This window comes from Pongo pygmaeus, chromosome 6 (genome assembly GCF_028885625.2).
Source record: "Pongo pygmaeus isolate AG05252 chromosome 6, NHGRI_mPonPyg2-v2.0_pri, whole genome shotgun sequence".
NCBI classification, from domain to species: Eukaryota; Metazoa; Chordata; class Mammalia; order Primates; family Hominidae; genus Pongo; species Pongo pygmaeus.
Window position 1 is genome coordinate 101,769,739 of NC_072379.2, and position 16,149 is coordinate 101,785,887.

The window sequence follows — 16,149 nt, forward strand, 5'->3', positions numbered from 1 at the left end:
TCTCTAGAACTTATTTCTTTTGCATGACAGAAACTTTATAGCTACTGAAAAAGTATTCCTCATTTCCCCTTTCTCCAGATCCTGGCAACCACCCTATTTAATTAGATAAACAAATGATTTTTGAGTTTAAGAAATGAGTTTATAACAAATGAGTTTATAACAAACTTGTTATAAAGGCTAATTTTAAGTCCTATAATGTGAAGCCATGTTTAATTTGGCCAAAAGTAAAATAAAATCTTATTAAAGAGATTATTTAAGAAATTAGGATTCTAAGATAATACTGTTATAAATTTACCTTGGTAATGTTCTTAATATTTTATTATTTATGTATGGATATTCAAGTATTCTGGATAGATATTTCTTTTAATAAGTCTTGACTCCTAAACCTGATTAACAGTTAACACTTTGAGGAAATGTACTCAGCAAAATACTACTGAAGAAATAGATTTGGAGGAGTCTAAAGAAAACCTAAGTAGTAAGACTATGAATTGATTAATGCAGAGTACATCTTATGTGTTGATCCTCTCTCTCTTTCTCTCTTAACCCCTACCTCCACAACCCTCACAGTTCCTTTTCTCTTCTGGAAGAGGTGATTTTACATTAATTTTATCCCAGAAAAGTTAGAAATTAAACATATCCATAATATATGTTGCATCTCATTCACAATATGCTTTGATTTTATAGGTCCAATTCTTTTCTAAAAGTTTTCTGGCTAGTCCCAGCATTTCCAGGGAAGCTGAACAGGTGCAGCTGGAGGCTTGGAGCCACTATGGAAGCAGCACAGTTGATGCCTCAGAGGATCCAGAGAAAAGACCAAATAACTATAATTCAGCCTTCACCCACATTGTGTCTTTTTGATTTTGTCTGAGCATATATGCCACACAACAAGCAGCTTATCTCTGGGATTCAAATAGTGACTGCAATACCATTATCTGTTTTTTTACTGTGAGGGATTTGGAGCCACATTTAGTCCTACCTCACAAATACAGGACTCAAGAGTCAAAGTGCACAGAAATTTGAATTCCAGTAAGAATACTCTGAGCCACTTTATTCTGGGGTACATACTTCATTTTATGCTAGAACTCTGCAATCCCGATGAAAGAGGGCTTGCATTGCTCAACTAACTCACCCGTCTCTCCTGCAGTATTAGAAACTACTTCTGTATGTACACGTTACAGTTTCTAGGAACTCCATTTTTGCAAGACAGGTAGGAGCCAGAAAATTTGTTCCTTCGATTGTATATCGCTAATTAAACATAAAATCAAATCAGCATTTTAGGTACTTGAATAACTAGTCTGTGCTTTTATTCATATGGAAGCAGTGTTTAAATTATTCTTTGATTGTAAACTCACTTATGTAAACCATTATACAGGAAAAAAATAAATGAGTAATGAAGCAAAGTTCTGAACCAGATCTATGTAAGCAAATTTCAATAACCTTCTTAAGAGAATATGACACTTAGTAGTGGCGAGGGACATTTTAAGCTTTTTCTATTTACAAGTTTTTTTTAAACAAGGGTGTTTCAAAATAAATATTTGCTGTTACGTTATGCCACATGATATACTAATAAATGAATTAATGAAATTAACCTAAATATCCAGTATTATTATTGAGTATATAGCTACTAAAATTTTATATTCAAAGATATCTAAGGACATGAGGAAATAAGGATTTAATTCTAAACAAAAAAAAGAAGCTATGAAATATATATAATTTAAGACTATAATTTTGTTAAAAATATGTTTATGTAAAAAAACTAAAAAAAGTTCTCTAAGAATATATGCCAAAATATTGACAATGGTTATCCCCTGAGTGATTTTTATTTTCATCCTTAGGATTTTCTGTATTTTCTGTTTCACATTTTGAACATGTATACTTTTACAAGAAAATATTAACTAAAATTAAAATTTTTTAAATTCCTCAAGTTTCAATTTTTTTTCCAGGACATGCTATTCTTCTGGAAGATTCTTATCAGTCTTATTATTGTAAAAATGAACCAGACTGTCTTTTCCCTGCAAGATGCTAGGGGCTGAGCTGGGTGTGACAGAGTTCCACTGTCTGAATCAATACTGGCATAACAGTATATCGATCTTTACTGTTTAGATACATGTTAGTGTGGGATATATAATGAATATCACTGCTTTATCTGAAGATACCACGTTGCATGTAGTATAACAGATATGTGGCATGGCAAAGATACATACTTAATATAAGACACCACTTTTTATAAAGATGACCAGAATAGTGTCATGAAATGAAAACAAGACATTAGAAATGAGAGGAGGATAGGCTGGGCACAGTGGCTCACGCCTGTAATCTCAGCACATTGGGAGGCCAAGGTGGGCAGATCACCTGAGATTGGGGGTTCGAGACCAGCCTGGCCAACATGGTGAAACCCCATCTCTACTAAAATTACAAAATTAGCTGGGCATGGTGGCGCATGCCTGTAATCCCAGCTACTCTGGAGGCTGAGGCAGGAGAATTGCTTGCACCTGGGAGGCGGAGGTTGCAGTGAGCCAGGATTGTGCCATTCTACTCCAGCCTAGGCAACAAGAATGAAACTGTCTTAAAAAAAAGAGAGGAGTACAAAGAGGTCCTTCCTGCTTCACCAATATCATTGAATACCCATATAGGGAATGAAGGTTAACAAGCAAGACCTGGGACATGACCTAAGACATGGAATTGCGTTAGAAATGTGTCTGCCTTGTAGCAAAACAAAATATTTGTCTTCAGTTACTAAAACAAATGACCGGGAAATGTCATTTGTTGGGTAGAAGATTTGGGTAGAAATCTTTGGCTTTCTACCCAAAATAGAAAACAGGAAACACTGAAAATTTTCTAAGAAAAGCAAATCCTGTTAATAAAATTATAGATTGCTATATATAAAAACACACTAGCTGGCTTGAATGAAAGAAAAGATTTAGTTAAAATGCCAACCAGGAAGGCTGAGAGGAACAAAAGGATGACACCCTTTTCAGTGTTTCTACACCACTGGAACATCTGAAAAGGTTCCATATTTCGCTCTTTTGAAAAGACCCAAATCCAAACCACTCCATTTCCAGTGGGCTTTTTATTTAGCGCTGTGCATAATTTACCTGAAGTTTTGTCTTCCATAAACATGTCAAAGGCAATCCTCCCGACAGGGCCGGCATCTGCAGGGGAGCGCTCGTGCTGGGGTACTGGGGCGCTGCTGAAGGTGTCCAGCATAACGGTCCTTTGGTCAGCAGAGCCTGAGATGAGGACATTGTCAATGGCCCAGTCGTTCTGATCCAGGCCGTCATGTCTTGGCTGCCACCAGCGGAAGCGAGTGGCAATCTCTTTAGCATCAGGAGGGAGAAGGATATTCACAAATCTATAGGAAAATGATGGGGGAGGGTGTGGGGAAGAACCCTTGTCAAATATCTCCTGTGAGTAAAAGATTTACAACCAGCCATAAGATACTGTATGTCACATGGTGGGTGAGGGAAGGACATAAGCTAAAATAATTTTCAAAAACCACGATTAACTGGCTTAATTTTATGAAGTCTCAGTAGTCACTAAATTGGGGGAAATAGAATGTGAACAGATTCAAGTATCCCGGAACTCCCAATTGGTTCTGTCTGTGGGCAGGCTTTAGAGGGACTACACAGTTTTTTGCATACCTGGTGGGTATCTGTAGGCCTAGAGTATATGCACTTTGGTAGACATAAGCCAATGCTGACTTTTTTCTGTCACCTAGTGCTTGGTTCCTTCTGCTTCCTTCCCTGGTACCTTGTTTTCACTCTGTTTCCATGAGTGCTGGCAAGTGACTTGGGGTATGGACACTGGATTGTGGGAAGACATTTCAGTTCTCAGCCTGAGGGTACCAAGTCCATTATCAGTTGTCTATGGTGCAGACACTGACTTTGTTTATATGCTTTGTTGAAAATATTTAAAAGTGTATATATTCGTAGAAAATATCATGTGAGAACCATGGGCTAGCAAGCCCAGCATGCTATCTATCCCTGTCTCACTCACCAGGGACAGACATGGAAAAATGTGGCTCCATGCTCCAACAGGAAACAGAATTAGCTAGAAATAAGGTCTAAAATGCCCCTTAATCACAATTATACATGAAAACCCAGGAACATATCAACCTCTTGAATTTATATTCATAACTCATAAAATCTGTTGGGGAAGACAATGTCCTTAGATTTACCATCCTCCACACAAAGTATCTTTTTTTTTTTTTTTTTTTTTTGAGACGGAGATCTCACTCTGTTGCCCAGGCTGGAGTACAATGGTGCAATCTCGGCTCACTGCAACCTCCGCCTCTTGGGTTCAAGCAATTCTCCTGCCTCAGGCGCGCATGCCAACACGCCTGGATAATTTTTGTATTTTTAGTAGAGACGGGGTTTCACCATGTTGGCCAGGTTGGTTTCGAACTCCTGACCTCGGGTGATCCACCCACCTCGGCCTCCCAAAGTGTTGGGATTACAGGCATGAGCCACTATGCCCAGCCAGTATCATCTTATTTTTTAATCTATGCTAATCTACCTCCCTTTAACCTCAAGGGATGCCTCTTAGTGTTTGCAGAACTCCAAGGCAAGACAACCAGTCCAAGTTCATCCCATGAAGCCCCTTAAACTGAGGGCTTCAGTGACACTTTTAGTTCTTGTCTTTCACATTAAAGAGATTTCATTATATTAATTTTGTTTATACAGTATCTCCTTGTTGATTTTATTTTTCCTTTTTTTATTCTGTCTTCCTTGAGGTAGAGTGGCCAGAACAGTAGGTAGTATTCCAGATGGAGGCCAACCAAGATTCATTCACAGGTAGGATGCTTTTAGTTGGATTTATACAACTTGAATTTTAAATACTTTTTTCTATTATGCCATCATTCTGTGCACCCTTTGGGCCATGATAGCTTAATGGATCTTAGTCTTAGGGAAGAACAGTGTAGTCTAGAAAGTATGAATCTTAGACCCTCCCCTGTGCGGGTACTGGCAGCTGAGAGACATCACCCTTTATGCAGAGTCTTTTCCAAAGTCTATTTCCTCATTTATGTCAATTTTGAAGCTCATCTGTCTTCCCTGCACCTTTTTTTTTTTTTTTTGGTATGCTTATCTTGTGAGATGTTCCTAAAATTTACCTCGATTGGTTTGGCATGTTTACATACTATCCAAAATCTGTCAGTTTCTGGAGGGATACACAATCGCACTTCTTCACACAGAGCAATGATCTTTTATCTCTATTTTTTCTTTCCTATTTCTAAATTAGTTTTTATTTTCTCTGATAAGTCTTTGACCACATTTTAAAAATCTCTGGAATGGAAATTTACCTAAGGCTACTTGAAAGTCTAAATAAATTATGACCACTGTTTCTACCTCAGTCAATTTGATTCCCCTTCAGAGAACTAAAGTAGATTAGACAGTTACGCTTTTACCCTACAGAAACATAACTCTCTTTTCCTTGCACGTTATGCTGCTTAAGTGTTCAGGAACTCATAGTTGAGGTCTTTATAAATTCCTCCAACAAGACGAAGGAAACAGTTTACTTGGCTTCTCTGTTATCTCCTACTAATAGTTGAGCACAGGGTACTCTGTACCACTTAGCTTCTAGTTGGATTCCTTTATTGGTGTCCAACTTTATTTTTTTATTTTATTTTATTTTATTTTTTTAATAAAAATTTACTATTTTTATGAAGTGAATAATTACAAAGAACTTCATTCAACAACTACAGAATACAATTTTAATAGGACATATTGAATATGCACAAATACTGACCATGTAACGATTTGTTCTACATGCCAAATCTTTTTTTTTTTTATTATTATTATTATTATTATTATTATTATACTTTAGGTTTTATGGTACATGTGCGCAATGTGCAGGTAAGTTACATATGTATACATGTGCCATGCTGGTGCGCTGCACCCACCAACTCGTCATCTAGCATTAGGTATATCTTCCAATGCTATCCCTCCCCCCTCCCCCCACCCCCACAACAGTCCCCAGAGTGTGATGTTCCCCTTCCTGTGTCCGTGTGTTCTCATTGTTCAATTCCCACCTATGAGTGAGAATATGCGGTGTTTGGTTTTTTGTTCTTGCGATAGTTTACTGAGAATGATGATTTCCAATTTCATCCATGTCCCTACAAAGGACGTGAACTCATCATTTTTTTATGGCTGCATAGTATTCCATGGTGTATATGTGCCACATTTTCTTAATCCAGTCTATCATTGTTGGACATTTGGGTTGGTTCCAAGTCTTTGCTATTGTGAATAATGCCGCAATAAACATACGTGTGCATGTGTCTTTATAGCAGCATGATTTATAGTCCTTTGGGTATATACCCAGTAATGGGATGGCTGGGTCGAATGGAATTTCTAGTTCTAGATCCCTGAGGAATCGCCACACTGACTTCCACAAGGGCTGAACTAGTTTACAGTCCCACCAACAGTGTAAAAGTGTTCCTGTTTCTCCACATCCTCTCCAGCACCTGTTGTTTCCTGACTTTTTAATGATTGCCATTCTAACTGGTGTGAGATGGTATCTCATTGTGGTTTTGATTTGCATTTCTCTGATGGCCAGTGATGGTGAGCATTTTTTCATGTGTTTTTTGGCTGCATAAATGTCTTCTTTTGAGAAGTGTCTGTTCATGTCCTTCGCCCACTTTTTGATGGGGTTGTTTGTTTTTTTCTTGTAAATTTGTTGGAGTTCATTGTAGATTCTGGATATTAGCCCTTTGTCAGATGAGTAGGTTGCGAAAATTTTCTCCCATTTTGTAGGTTGCCTGTTCACTCTGATGGTAGTTTCTTTTGCTGTGCAGAAGCTCTTGAGTTTAATTAGATCCCATTTGTCAATTTTGGCTTTTGTTGCCATTGCTTTTGGTGTTTTAGACATGAAGTCCTTGCCCATGCCTATGTCCTGAATGGTAATGCCTAGGTTTTCTTCTAGGGTTTTTATGGTTTTAGGTCTAACATTTAAGTCTTTAATCCATCTTGAATTGATTTTTGTATAAGGTGTAAGGAAGGGATCCAGTTTCAGCTTTCTACATATGGCTAGCCAGTTTTCCCAGCACCATTTATTAAATAGGGAATCCTTTCCCCATTTCTTGTTTTTGTCAGGTTTGTCAAAGATCAGATACTTGTAGATATGTGGCATTATTTCTGACGGCTCTGTTCTGTTCCATTGATCTATATCTCTGTTTTGGTACCAGTACCATGCTGTTTTGGTTACTGTAGCCTTGTAGTATAGTTTGAAGTCAGGTAGTGTGATGCCTCCAGCTTTGTTCTTTTGGCTTAGGATTGACTTGGCGATGCGGGCTTTTTTTTGGTTCCATATGAACTTTAAAGTAGTTTTTTCCAATTCTGTGAAGAAAGTCATTGGTAGCTTGATGGGGATGGCATTGAATCTGTAAATTACCTTGGGAAGGATGGCCATTTTCACGATATTGATTCTTCCTACCCATGAGCATGGAATGTTCTTCCATTTGTTTGTATCCTCTTTTATTTCCTTGAGCAGTGGTTTGTAGTTCTCCTTGAAGAGGTCTTTCACATCCCTTGTAAGTTGGATTCCTAGGTATTTTATTCTCTTTGAAGCAATTGTGAATGGGAGTTCACTCATGATTTGGCTCTCTGTTTGTCTGTTATTGATGTATAAGAATGCTTGTGATTTTTGCACATTGATTTTGTATCCTGAGACTCTGCTGAAGTTGCTTATCAGCTTAAGGAGATTTTGGGCTGAGACAATGGGGTTTTCTAGATATACTATCATGTCATCTGCAAACAGGGACAATTTGACTTCCTCTTTTCCTAATTGAATACCCTTGATTTCCTTCTCCTGCCTAATTGCCCTGGCCAGAACTTCCAACACTATGTTGAATAGAAGTGGTGAGAGAGGGCATCCCTGTCTTGTGCCAGTTTTCAAAGGGAATGCTTCCAGTTTTTGCCCATTCAGTATGATATTGGCTGTGGGTTTGTCATAAATAGCTCTTATTATTTTGAGATACGTCCCATCAATTCCTAATTTATTGAGAGTTTTTAGCATGAAGGGTTGTTGAATTTTGTCAAAGGCCTTTTCTGCATCTATTGAGATAATCATGTGGTTTTTGTCTTTCGTTCTGTTTATATGCTGGATTACATTTATTGATTTGCGTATATTGAACCAGCCTTGCATCCCAGGGATGAAGCCCACTTGATCATGGTGGATAAGCTTTTTGATGTGTTGCTGGATTCTGTTTGCCAGTATTTTATTGAGGATTTTTGCATCAATGTTCATCAAGGATATTGGTCTAAAATTCTCTTTTTTTGTTGTGTCTCTGCCAGGCTTTGGTATCAGGATGATGCTGGCCTCATAAAATGAGTTAGGGAGGATTCCCTCTTTTTCTATTGATTGGAATAGTTTCAGAAGGAATGGTACCAGCTCCTCCTTGTACCTCTGGTAGAATTCGGCTGTGAATCCATCTGGACCTGGACTTTTTTTGGTTGGTAAGCTATTGATTATTGCCACAATTTCAGCTCCTGTTATTGGTCTATTCAGAGATTCAACTTCTTCCTGGTTTAGTCTTGGGAGGGTGTATGTGTTGAGGAATTTATCCATTTCTTCTAGATTTTCTAGTTTATTTGCATAGAGGTGTTTGTAATATTCTCTGATGGTAGTTTGTATTTCTGTGGGATCGGTGGTGATATCCCCTTTATCATTTTTTATTGCATCTATTTGATTCTTCTCTCTTTTTTTCTTTATTAATCTTGCTAGCGGTCTATCAATTTTGTTGATCCTTTCAAAAAACCAGCTCCTGGATTCATTTATTTTTTGAAGGGTTTTTTGTGTCTCTATTTCCTTCAGTTCTGCTCTGATTTTAGTTATTTCTTGCCTTCTGCTAGCTTTTGAATGTGTTTGCTCTTGCTTTTCTAGTTCTTTTAATTGTGATGTTAGGGTGTCAATTTTGGATCTTTCCTGCTTTCTCTTGTGGGCATTTAGTGCTATAAATTTCCCTCTACACACTGCTTTGAATGCATCCCAGAGATTCTGGTATGTTGTGTCTTGGTTCTCGTTGGTTTCAAAGAACATCTTTATTTCTGCCTTCATTTCGTTATGTACCCAGTAGTCGTTCAGGAGCAGGTTGTTCAGTTTCCACGTAGTTGAGCAGTTTTGAGTGAGATTCTTAATCCTGAGTTCTAGCTTGATTGCACTGTGATCTGAGAGACAGTTTGTTACAATTTCTGTTCTTTTACATTTATTGAGGAGAGCTTTACTTCCAAGTATATGGTCAATTTTGGAATAGGTGTGGTGTGGTGCTGAAAAAAATGTATATTCTGTTGATTTGGGGTGGAGAGTTCTGTAGATGTCTACTAGGTCCGCTTGGTGCAGAGCTAAGTTCAATTCCTGGGTATCCTTGTTGACTTTCTGTCTCGTTGATCTGTCTAATGTTGATAGTGGGGTGTTAAAGTCTCCCATTATTAATGTGTGGGAGTCTAAGTCTCTTTGTAGGTCACTCAGGACTTGCTTTATGAATCTGGGTGCTCCTGTATTGGGTGCATATATATTTAGGATAGTTAGCTCTTCTTGTTGAATTAATCCCTTTACCATTATGTAATGGCCTTCTTTGTCTCTTTTGATCTTTGTTGGTTTAAAGTCTGTTTTATCAGAGACTAGGATTGCAACCCCTGCCTTTTTTTGTTTTCCATTTGCTTGGTAGATCTTCCTCCATCCTTTTATTTTGAGCCTATGTGTGTCTCTGCACGTGAGATGGGTTTCCTGAATACAGCACACTGATGGGTCTTGAGTCTTAATCCAGTTTGCCAGTCTGTGTCTTTTAATTGGAGCATTTAGTCCATTTACATTTAAAGTTAATATTGTTATGTGTGAATTTGATCCTGTCATTATGATGTTAGCTGGATATTTTGCTCGTTAGTTGATGCAGTCTCTTCCTAGTCTCGATGTTCTTTACATTTCGGTATGATTTTGCAGTGGCTGGTACCGGTTGTGCCTTTCCATGTTTAGCGCTTCCTTCAGGAGCTCTTTTAGGGCAGGCCTGGTGGTGACAAAATCTCTCAGCATTTGCTTGTCTGTAAAGTATTTTATTTCTCCTTCACTTATGAAGCTTAGTTTGGCAGGATATGAAATTCTGGGTTGAAAATTCTTTTCTTTAAGAATGTTGAATATTGGCCCCCACTCTCTTCTGGCTTGTAGGGTTTCTGCCGAGAGATCCGCTGTGAGTCTGATGGGCTTCCCTTTGATGGTAACCCGACCTTTCTCTCTGGCTGCCCTTAACATTTTTTCCTTCATTTCAACTTTGGTGAATCTGACAATTATGTGTCTTGGAGTTGCTCTTCTCGAGGAGTATCTTTGTGGCGTTCTCTGTATTTCCTGAATCTGAATGTTGGCCTGCCTTGCTAGATTGGGGAAGTTCTCCTGGATAATATCCTGCAGAGTGTTTTCCAACTTGTTTCCATTCTCCCCGTCACTTTCAGGTACACCAATCAGACGTAGATTTGGTCTTTTCACATAGTCCCACATTTCTTGGAGGCTTTGCTCGTTTCTTTTTATTCTTTTTTCTCTAAACTTCCCTTCTCGCTTCATTTCATTCATTTCATCTTCCAGGGCTGATACCCTTTCTTCCATTTGATCGCATCGGCTCCTGAGGCTTCTGCATTCTTCACGTAGTTCTCGAGCCTTGGTTTTCAGCTCCATCAGCTCCTTTAAGCACTTCTCTGTATTGGTTATTCTAGTTATACATTCTTCTAAATTTTTTTCAAAGTTTTCAACTTCTTTGCCTTTGGTTTGAATATCCTCCCGTAGCTCGGAGTAATTTGATCGTCTGAAGCCTTCTTCTCTCAGCTCGTCAAAGTCATTCTCCGTCCAGCTTTGTTCCATTGCTGGTGAGGAACTGCGTTCCTTTGGAGGAGGAGAGGTACTCTGGTTTTTAGAGTTTCCAGTTTTTCTGCTCTGTTTTTTCCCCATCTTTGTGGTTTTATCTACTTTTGGTCTTTGATGATGGTGATGTACAGATGGGTTTTTGGTGTGGATGTCCTTTCTGTTAGTTTTCCTTCTAACAGACAGAACCCTCAGCTGCAGGTCTGTTGGAGTACCTGGCCGGCCGTGTGAGGTGTCAGTCTGCCCCTGCTGGGGGGTGCCTCCCAGTTAGGCTGCTCGGGGGTCAGGGGTCAGGGACCCACTTGAGGAGGCAGTCAGCCCGTTCTCAGATCTCCAGCTGCGTGCTGGGAGAACCACTGCTCTCCTCACAGCTGTCAGACAGGGACATTTAAGTCTGCAGAGGTTACTGCTGTCTTTTTGTTTGTCTGTGTCCTGCCCCCAGAGGTGGAGCCTACAGAGGCAGGCAGGCCTCCTTGAGCTGTGGTGGGCTCCACCCAGTTCAAGCTTCCAGGCTGCTTTGTTTACCTAAGCGAGCCTGGGCAATGGCGGGCGCCCCTCTCCCAGCCTCGCTGCCGACTTGCTGTTTGATCTCAGACTGCTGTGCTAGCAATCAGCGAGACTCTGTGGGCGTAGGACCCTCTGAGCCAGGTGCGGGCTATACTCTCCTGGGGCACCGTTTCCTAAGCCCGTCGGAAAAGCACAGTATTCGGGTGGGAGTGGCCCGATTTTCCAGGTGCCGTCTGTCACCCCTGGAAGGGGAACTCCCTGACCCCTTGTGCTTCCCGAGTGAGGCAATGCCTCGCCCCTGCTTCGGCTGGCGCACGGTGCGCTCACCCACTGACATGCGCCCACTGTCTGGCACTCCCTAGTGAGATGAACACGGTACCTCAGATGGAAATGCAGAAATCACACGTCTTCTGCGTCGCTCGCGCTGGGAGCTGTAGACCGGAGCTGTTCCTATTCGGCCATCTTGGCTCCTCCCCCCGGTGTCCAACTTTAATGCAAGTGGAAGATTTAAAAGTTTTGCTTGTGGCAAAAACTGCTTTTATTTCCTCAATGGCCATTCTCCCTTTCTTCCTTCCTAATAGGAGCCTTTTTATCCAAGTGACTGGTCGCCCAGAATAAAGACAGCATGTCCAGCCTTCCTTGCATCTGGGTGTGGCTATGTGGCTAAACTCAATAGCTAATGGAATATGAAAGGAAGTATGTGCAGCTGTTAGGAAATGTCCTTGAAGAGAGAGCACACCCTTCTCGCCCCAACCTCCTTCCTATGGACTGTAAAGTTGGGGAGCTATGGCCCTTTTGGACCATGAGACGAAAGTCACATGCTGAGTGAGGCAGAACAATAAGACAGGAGGAACCTGGGTCACTGGTGCTTGTGGAGCCTACAGCAGTCCTGGAGTACTTTTTTTGGGATGTAATTTACACAGGAGAGAGAGCAAAATTAGTTATTTTGTGTTTCCTGCCATTGACAGCTGAACCTATTCTTAACTGATATATTGAATTTAAATTATCATTTATAAGATTCTTTTTATTTTACTCAAATTTTAGCCTGTATCTGGCTTGCCATGCATTAAAGGATTATCTATGTTTCCTTTTTTTTTTTTTTTAAAGATGGGGTCTTACTCTGTCACCCAGGCTAGAGTATAGTGCCATAATCATAGCTTACTGCAGCCTCAAACTCCTGAGCTCAAGCAATCCTCTTGCCTCAGCCTCCTGAGTAGCTGGGACTACAGGCACATGCCACCACACCCAGGAAATTTAAGTTTTTTTTTTTTTTTGTAAAGTGTCTTGCTTTGCTGCCCAGGCTGGTCTTGAACTCCTGGCTTCAAGTGATCCTCCTGCCTTGGCTTCCCAAAGTGCTGGGATTACAGGTGTGAGCCACCATGCCCAGCATGTGTTTCCTGTCTGGGCTATATTTATTTCCTCTTCTCTTCAGCCTCCCCCTGGACCCTGCCTTTCTCTCTCTTTCATTCTTTCTGTCTTCTCTTTTCTTACCCTCTTCCTCCTCCTACTTTACTGAATATGCTATTTTCCTTCTTATCAACTCTTTGACATTTCTAATTGGTCATAATCATTGCTTTTGGCCTTTCAGTACTTTTTTAAAAATGACCCATACGTTGTGTTTATTCAAGGTTTTTAAATAAGGGGTTTAAAAATAATCTCTAGGCTTCTTAAGGATATTTACATTTTATTGTGTTTCTTTGCTTTCCAGTCCAGAATTATCTAAAAACGGAGTGTACACTATATAAATAAATATTTATTTTTCTGTTTCCATTTTCCCAAAGCATTGCTGAAATTAATCATACTAGTTAATTTCTGTGGGTTTTTGCACTGGGTTTATTCACCGTTGGCATTGTGGTAGAATATTTCATCTTATTCTGGGATGTGAAAACTAGTTGTTCTTAAAATAAAAACCCAAACCAGCTATTTATCCAGCTCAGAAACCCTTCTTCATTTCAGTCTCAGAGGCATCCTCTAGTGAGGCATAAGTCTGAGGTCCCCCTCAGTCTCCCATGATTGATTGCTGGTAGCAATCTCTGCTCAACGTACTCATTATTAGATATCAAATCGAATACAAACCCGGGCTTACTGTACTGGTCATAGAAAATCTCCATGAGCAGGTTCCAGGTAATGCCTCCATTGACAGAATATTCCAAGAGAACACCTTGGTTACGGTTGTTTGGTGTAATCAGGCACCCATACATGAAGTAAAATTGGATGAACTCAGCATTAGTGAGGTTTAGATCCACAGTGACTAATAATCGACTACAACCCTAAGAAAAAGAAGTAAAATAAAAAAAAACAGTCATAAGGAATCTCCATTGCAGATTATAGATTTTCTATGGATTTTTTTTTTTTTTTTTTTTGAGACAGGGTCTTGCTCTGTCACCTAGGCTGGAGTGCAGTGGCACCATCACAGCTCATTGCAGCCTTGACCTCCTGGGTTCAAGCGATCCTCCCACCTCGCCTCCCAAGTGGCTGGGACTACAGGTACATGCCTCCATGTCTAGCTAATTTTTTGTAGAGGCAGGGTTTTGTCATGTTGTCCAGGCTGGTCTTAACTCCTGGGCTCAAATGATCTGCCTGCCTCGGCCTCCCAAGGTATTTCCATTCTTTTAATATTTATTTTGTGATACAAGCCACATAGTATTGTAGCACTGATTTTCTTATCCTCTTTCTTACTATGCTAGCTCTTAGTATTTTGCCTAGTACACAGTAGGTACCCAGCTCATGTTTGCTGAACTTTGAAATTTCAGCATTCAAGACTTATTTACAGAGAACAATGTATTCCAAGATAATTTTCTCTTTTCTTTTTCCTTTTTTTTTTTATATGAATGTCTATTTGGGCCAAGGTTGAGTATCGCAGCCCAGGACACATTTCCAAGTTGCCTTGGCTGTTTTTTTCTCATAAGCAAGATGAGAGCTGGAACTAAGATAACTGTCCTTTATTTTTATTAAACTATCTCCAGTTATTTTCAGACACTTATTAGATTTTTAAAAATGAATCAACCACTAAGAAAATAGCATGTTGAGATGACTATTTTATTATGATTATTATTATTTAATTTTTTCAGACAGTCTGGCTGGAGTGCAGTGGTGCAATCTCGGCTCACTGCAACCTCCATCTCCTGAGTTCAAGTGATTCTCTTGCCTCAGCCTCCCGAGTAGCTGGGACCACAGGTGTGTGCTACCACACCCGGCTAATTTTTGTATTTTTAATGGAGATGGGGTTTCACCATGTTGGCCAGGCTGGTCTTGAACTCCTGACCTCAGGTGATCTGCCCACCTCGGCCTCCCAAAGTGCTGGGATTACAGGCGTGAGCCACCGCGCCTGTAAATAGATGACTATTTTAATATGAAATTTAAAAATAGCTACATCTGGAAATTTTATAATTATAGAGATAATCTCTAATTATTGTAATGTTTTAAATTCACACTTTAGCAGAATTTAATGGCATCTGTATTAATTTCTTAATGTTGATATATGGATCTTTTTTCACATATGAACATATGTGAAAAACTCACTTTTAGTTCTAAGTGAGGAAAAGTATCCTGAACACTGCAGTCTTTGTCAGTGTTGATGATTATAAAAAGCCTATATGCTATATGTCTTCTTGTTACTCGAGCTAAAATGTTGAATATAAATAATACACTTCATTGGCACAAATGTAAACTCTAAGGTAGGGCATGCTAAGGAAATAAAAAGCTGGCAGTAAATTTGTTATTTTAAAACATTAATTTGTCTATCTAATCATGGTATAAAAGAAACTGTATTTTAAACAGAGTCGCCTTTGGCAGAAAAGTAGAGTGACTATAAAATTTCTCAAAGAAAGTTTCCAAGCTTGCTGCTGTCACTCACAAGATAATATGCTACACATACAAATGTCTAGTAATTTCTAATAATTATTCTTTCCTGGATAATCTATAAAAATGATTCATTGTTGTTAATAAATTCAGGAACCATCGCAGCTCATTTTCCAGACTTTTGGCTCCCTAAATCCAAAATCTGTTGCAAGCTCAGGAGTTGTCAATTAGAAGGGCTCCATGCAGATGGAAGATTGCACAAGTGCTCTTTTCCAAGACGAACATTCACTCACATTCTTTTATAATATGTACTTAAATATGCCCTGTGCTGACACTACTCTGAATAATTAAATAGTCTCAACTGATTTGTGGTAGAGAAATCCTGGGAATGATTAATATTTTCTGATTCCTTAGTATAAAACATATCATAAAGTTATACTATATTTATTTTCTAATTACTTGGTATAAAGTGTAGTATAAAGTTATCTTTATAGTATAAAGATTTGTATAAAGTTACAAGTTCAGATCAGGGTTGTACATTTAGGGTAACTAACTCTGCATCTTCATTTGCCCATTAAACTTCAGAAGAGAGTCAACTATTTGGAAGGAACTTAAGAGGAGCAGAAATGAATAACCAGCAGCCAAACACTCACCCCACTGAAATGGAGAGCCATTCCTGACGCCACGGCTCCACACACTGTACTCAATTTCCCTCCGTTCACAGTCAGCCAGTTCTGACTGGATGGAACTCGATTGAAGTTGTCTTTGAGTTGGGTTGGAAGAGAGGTCTCGGGGTCATCACAGTACAGGCCACCCCACTGTTCATCACAGCTGGGTGCAGAACAGGAGAGAGGAAAAGTCAACATCAGACAAAGCCCCTGCAAGCTTGTTCTCAAATTGTGAAGACTACTCTTTTCCTAGTCCAAGATGACGAAAAGTTACTGATTTTCAGAGAGCTTGCCAGAATACACCTGCTCTCCTTAACTGTGCTTTAGGTTACAA

General features: G+C 39.6%; 1 protein-coding gene across 2 annotated transcripts in view; it reads right to left on the minus strand.

Annotated features, from left to right (window-relative positions):
• RELN (reelin) overlaps positions 1 to 16,149 on the minus strand; it is a 529,179-nt gene that overhangs the window by 40,198 nt on the left and 472,832 nt on the right. For both annotated transcript variants that reach the window (XM_054494994.1, XM_063667694.1), the window contains exons 48-50: positions 15,801 to 15,978; positions 13,423 to 13,616; positions 3,096 to 3,352 (exon numbers count right to left, since the gene is read on the minus strand). In XM_054494994.1, coding sequence (XP_054350969.1) covers positions 3,096 to 3,352; positions 13,423 to 13,616; positions 15,801 to 15,978 — 629 coding nt within the window. The remainder of the gene's footprint in view (positions 1 to 3,095; positions 3,353 to 13,422; positions 13,617 to 15,800; positions 15,979 to 16,149) is intronic.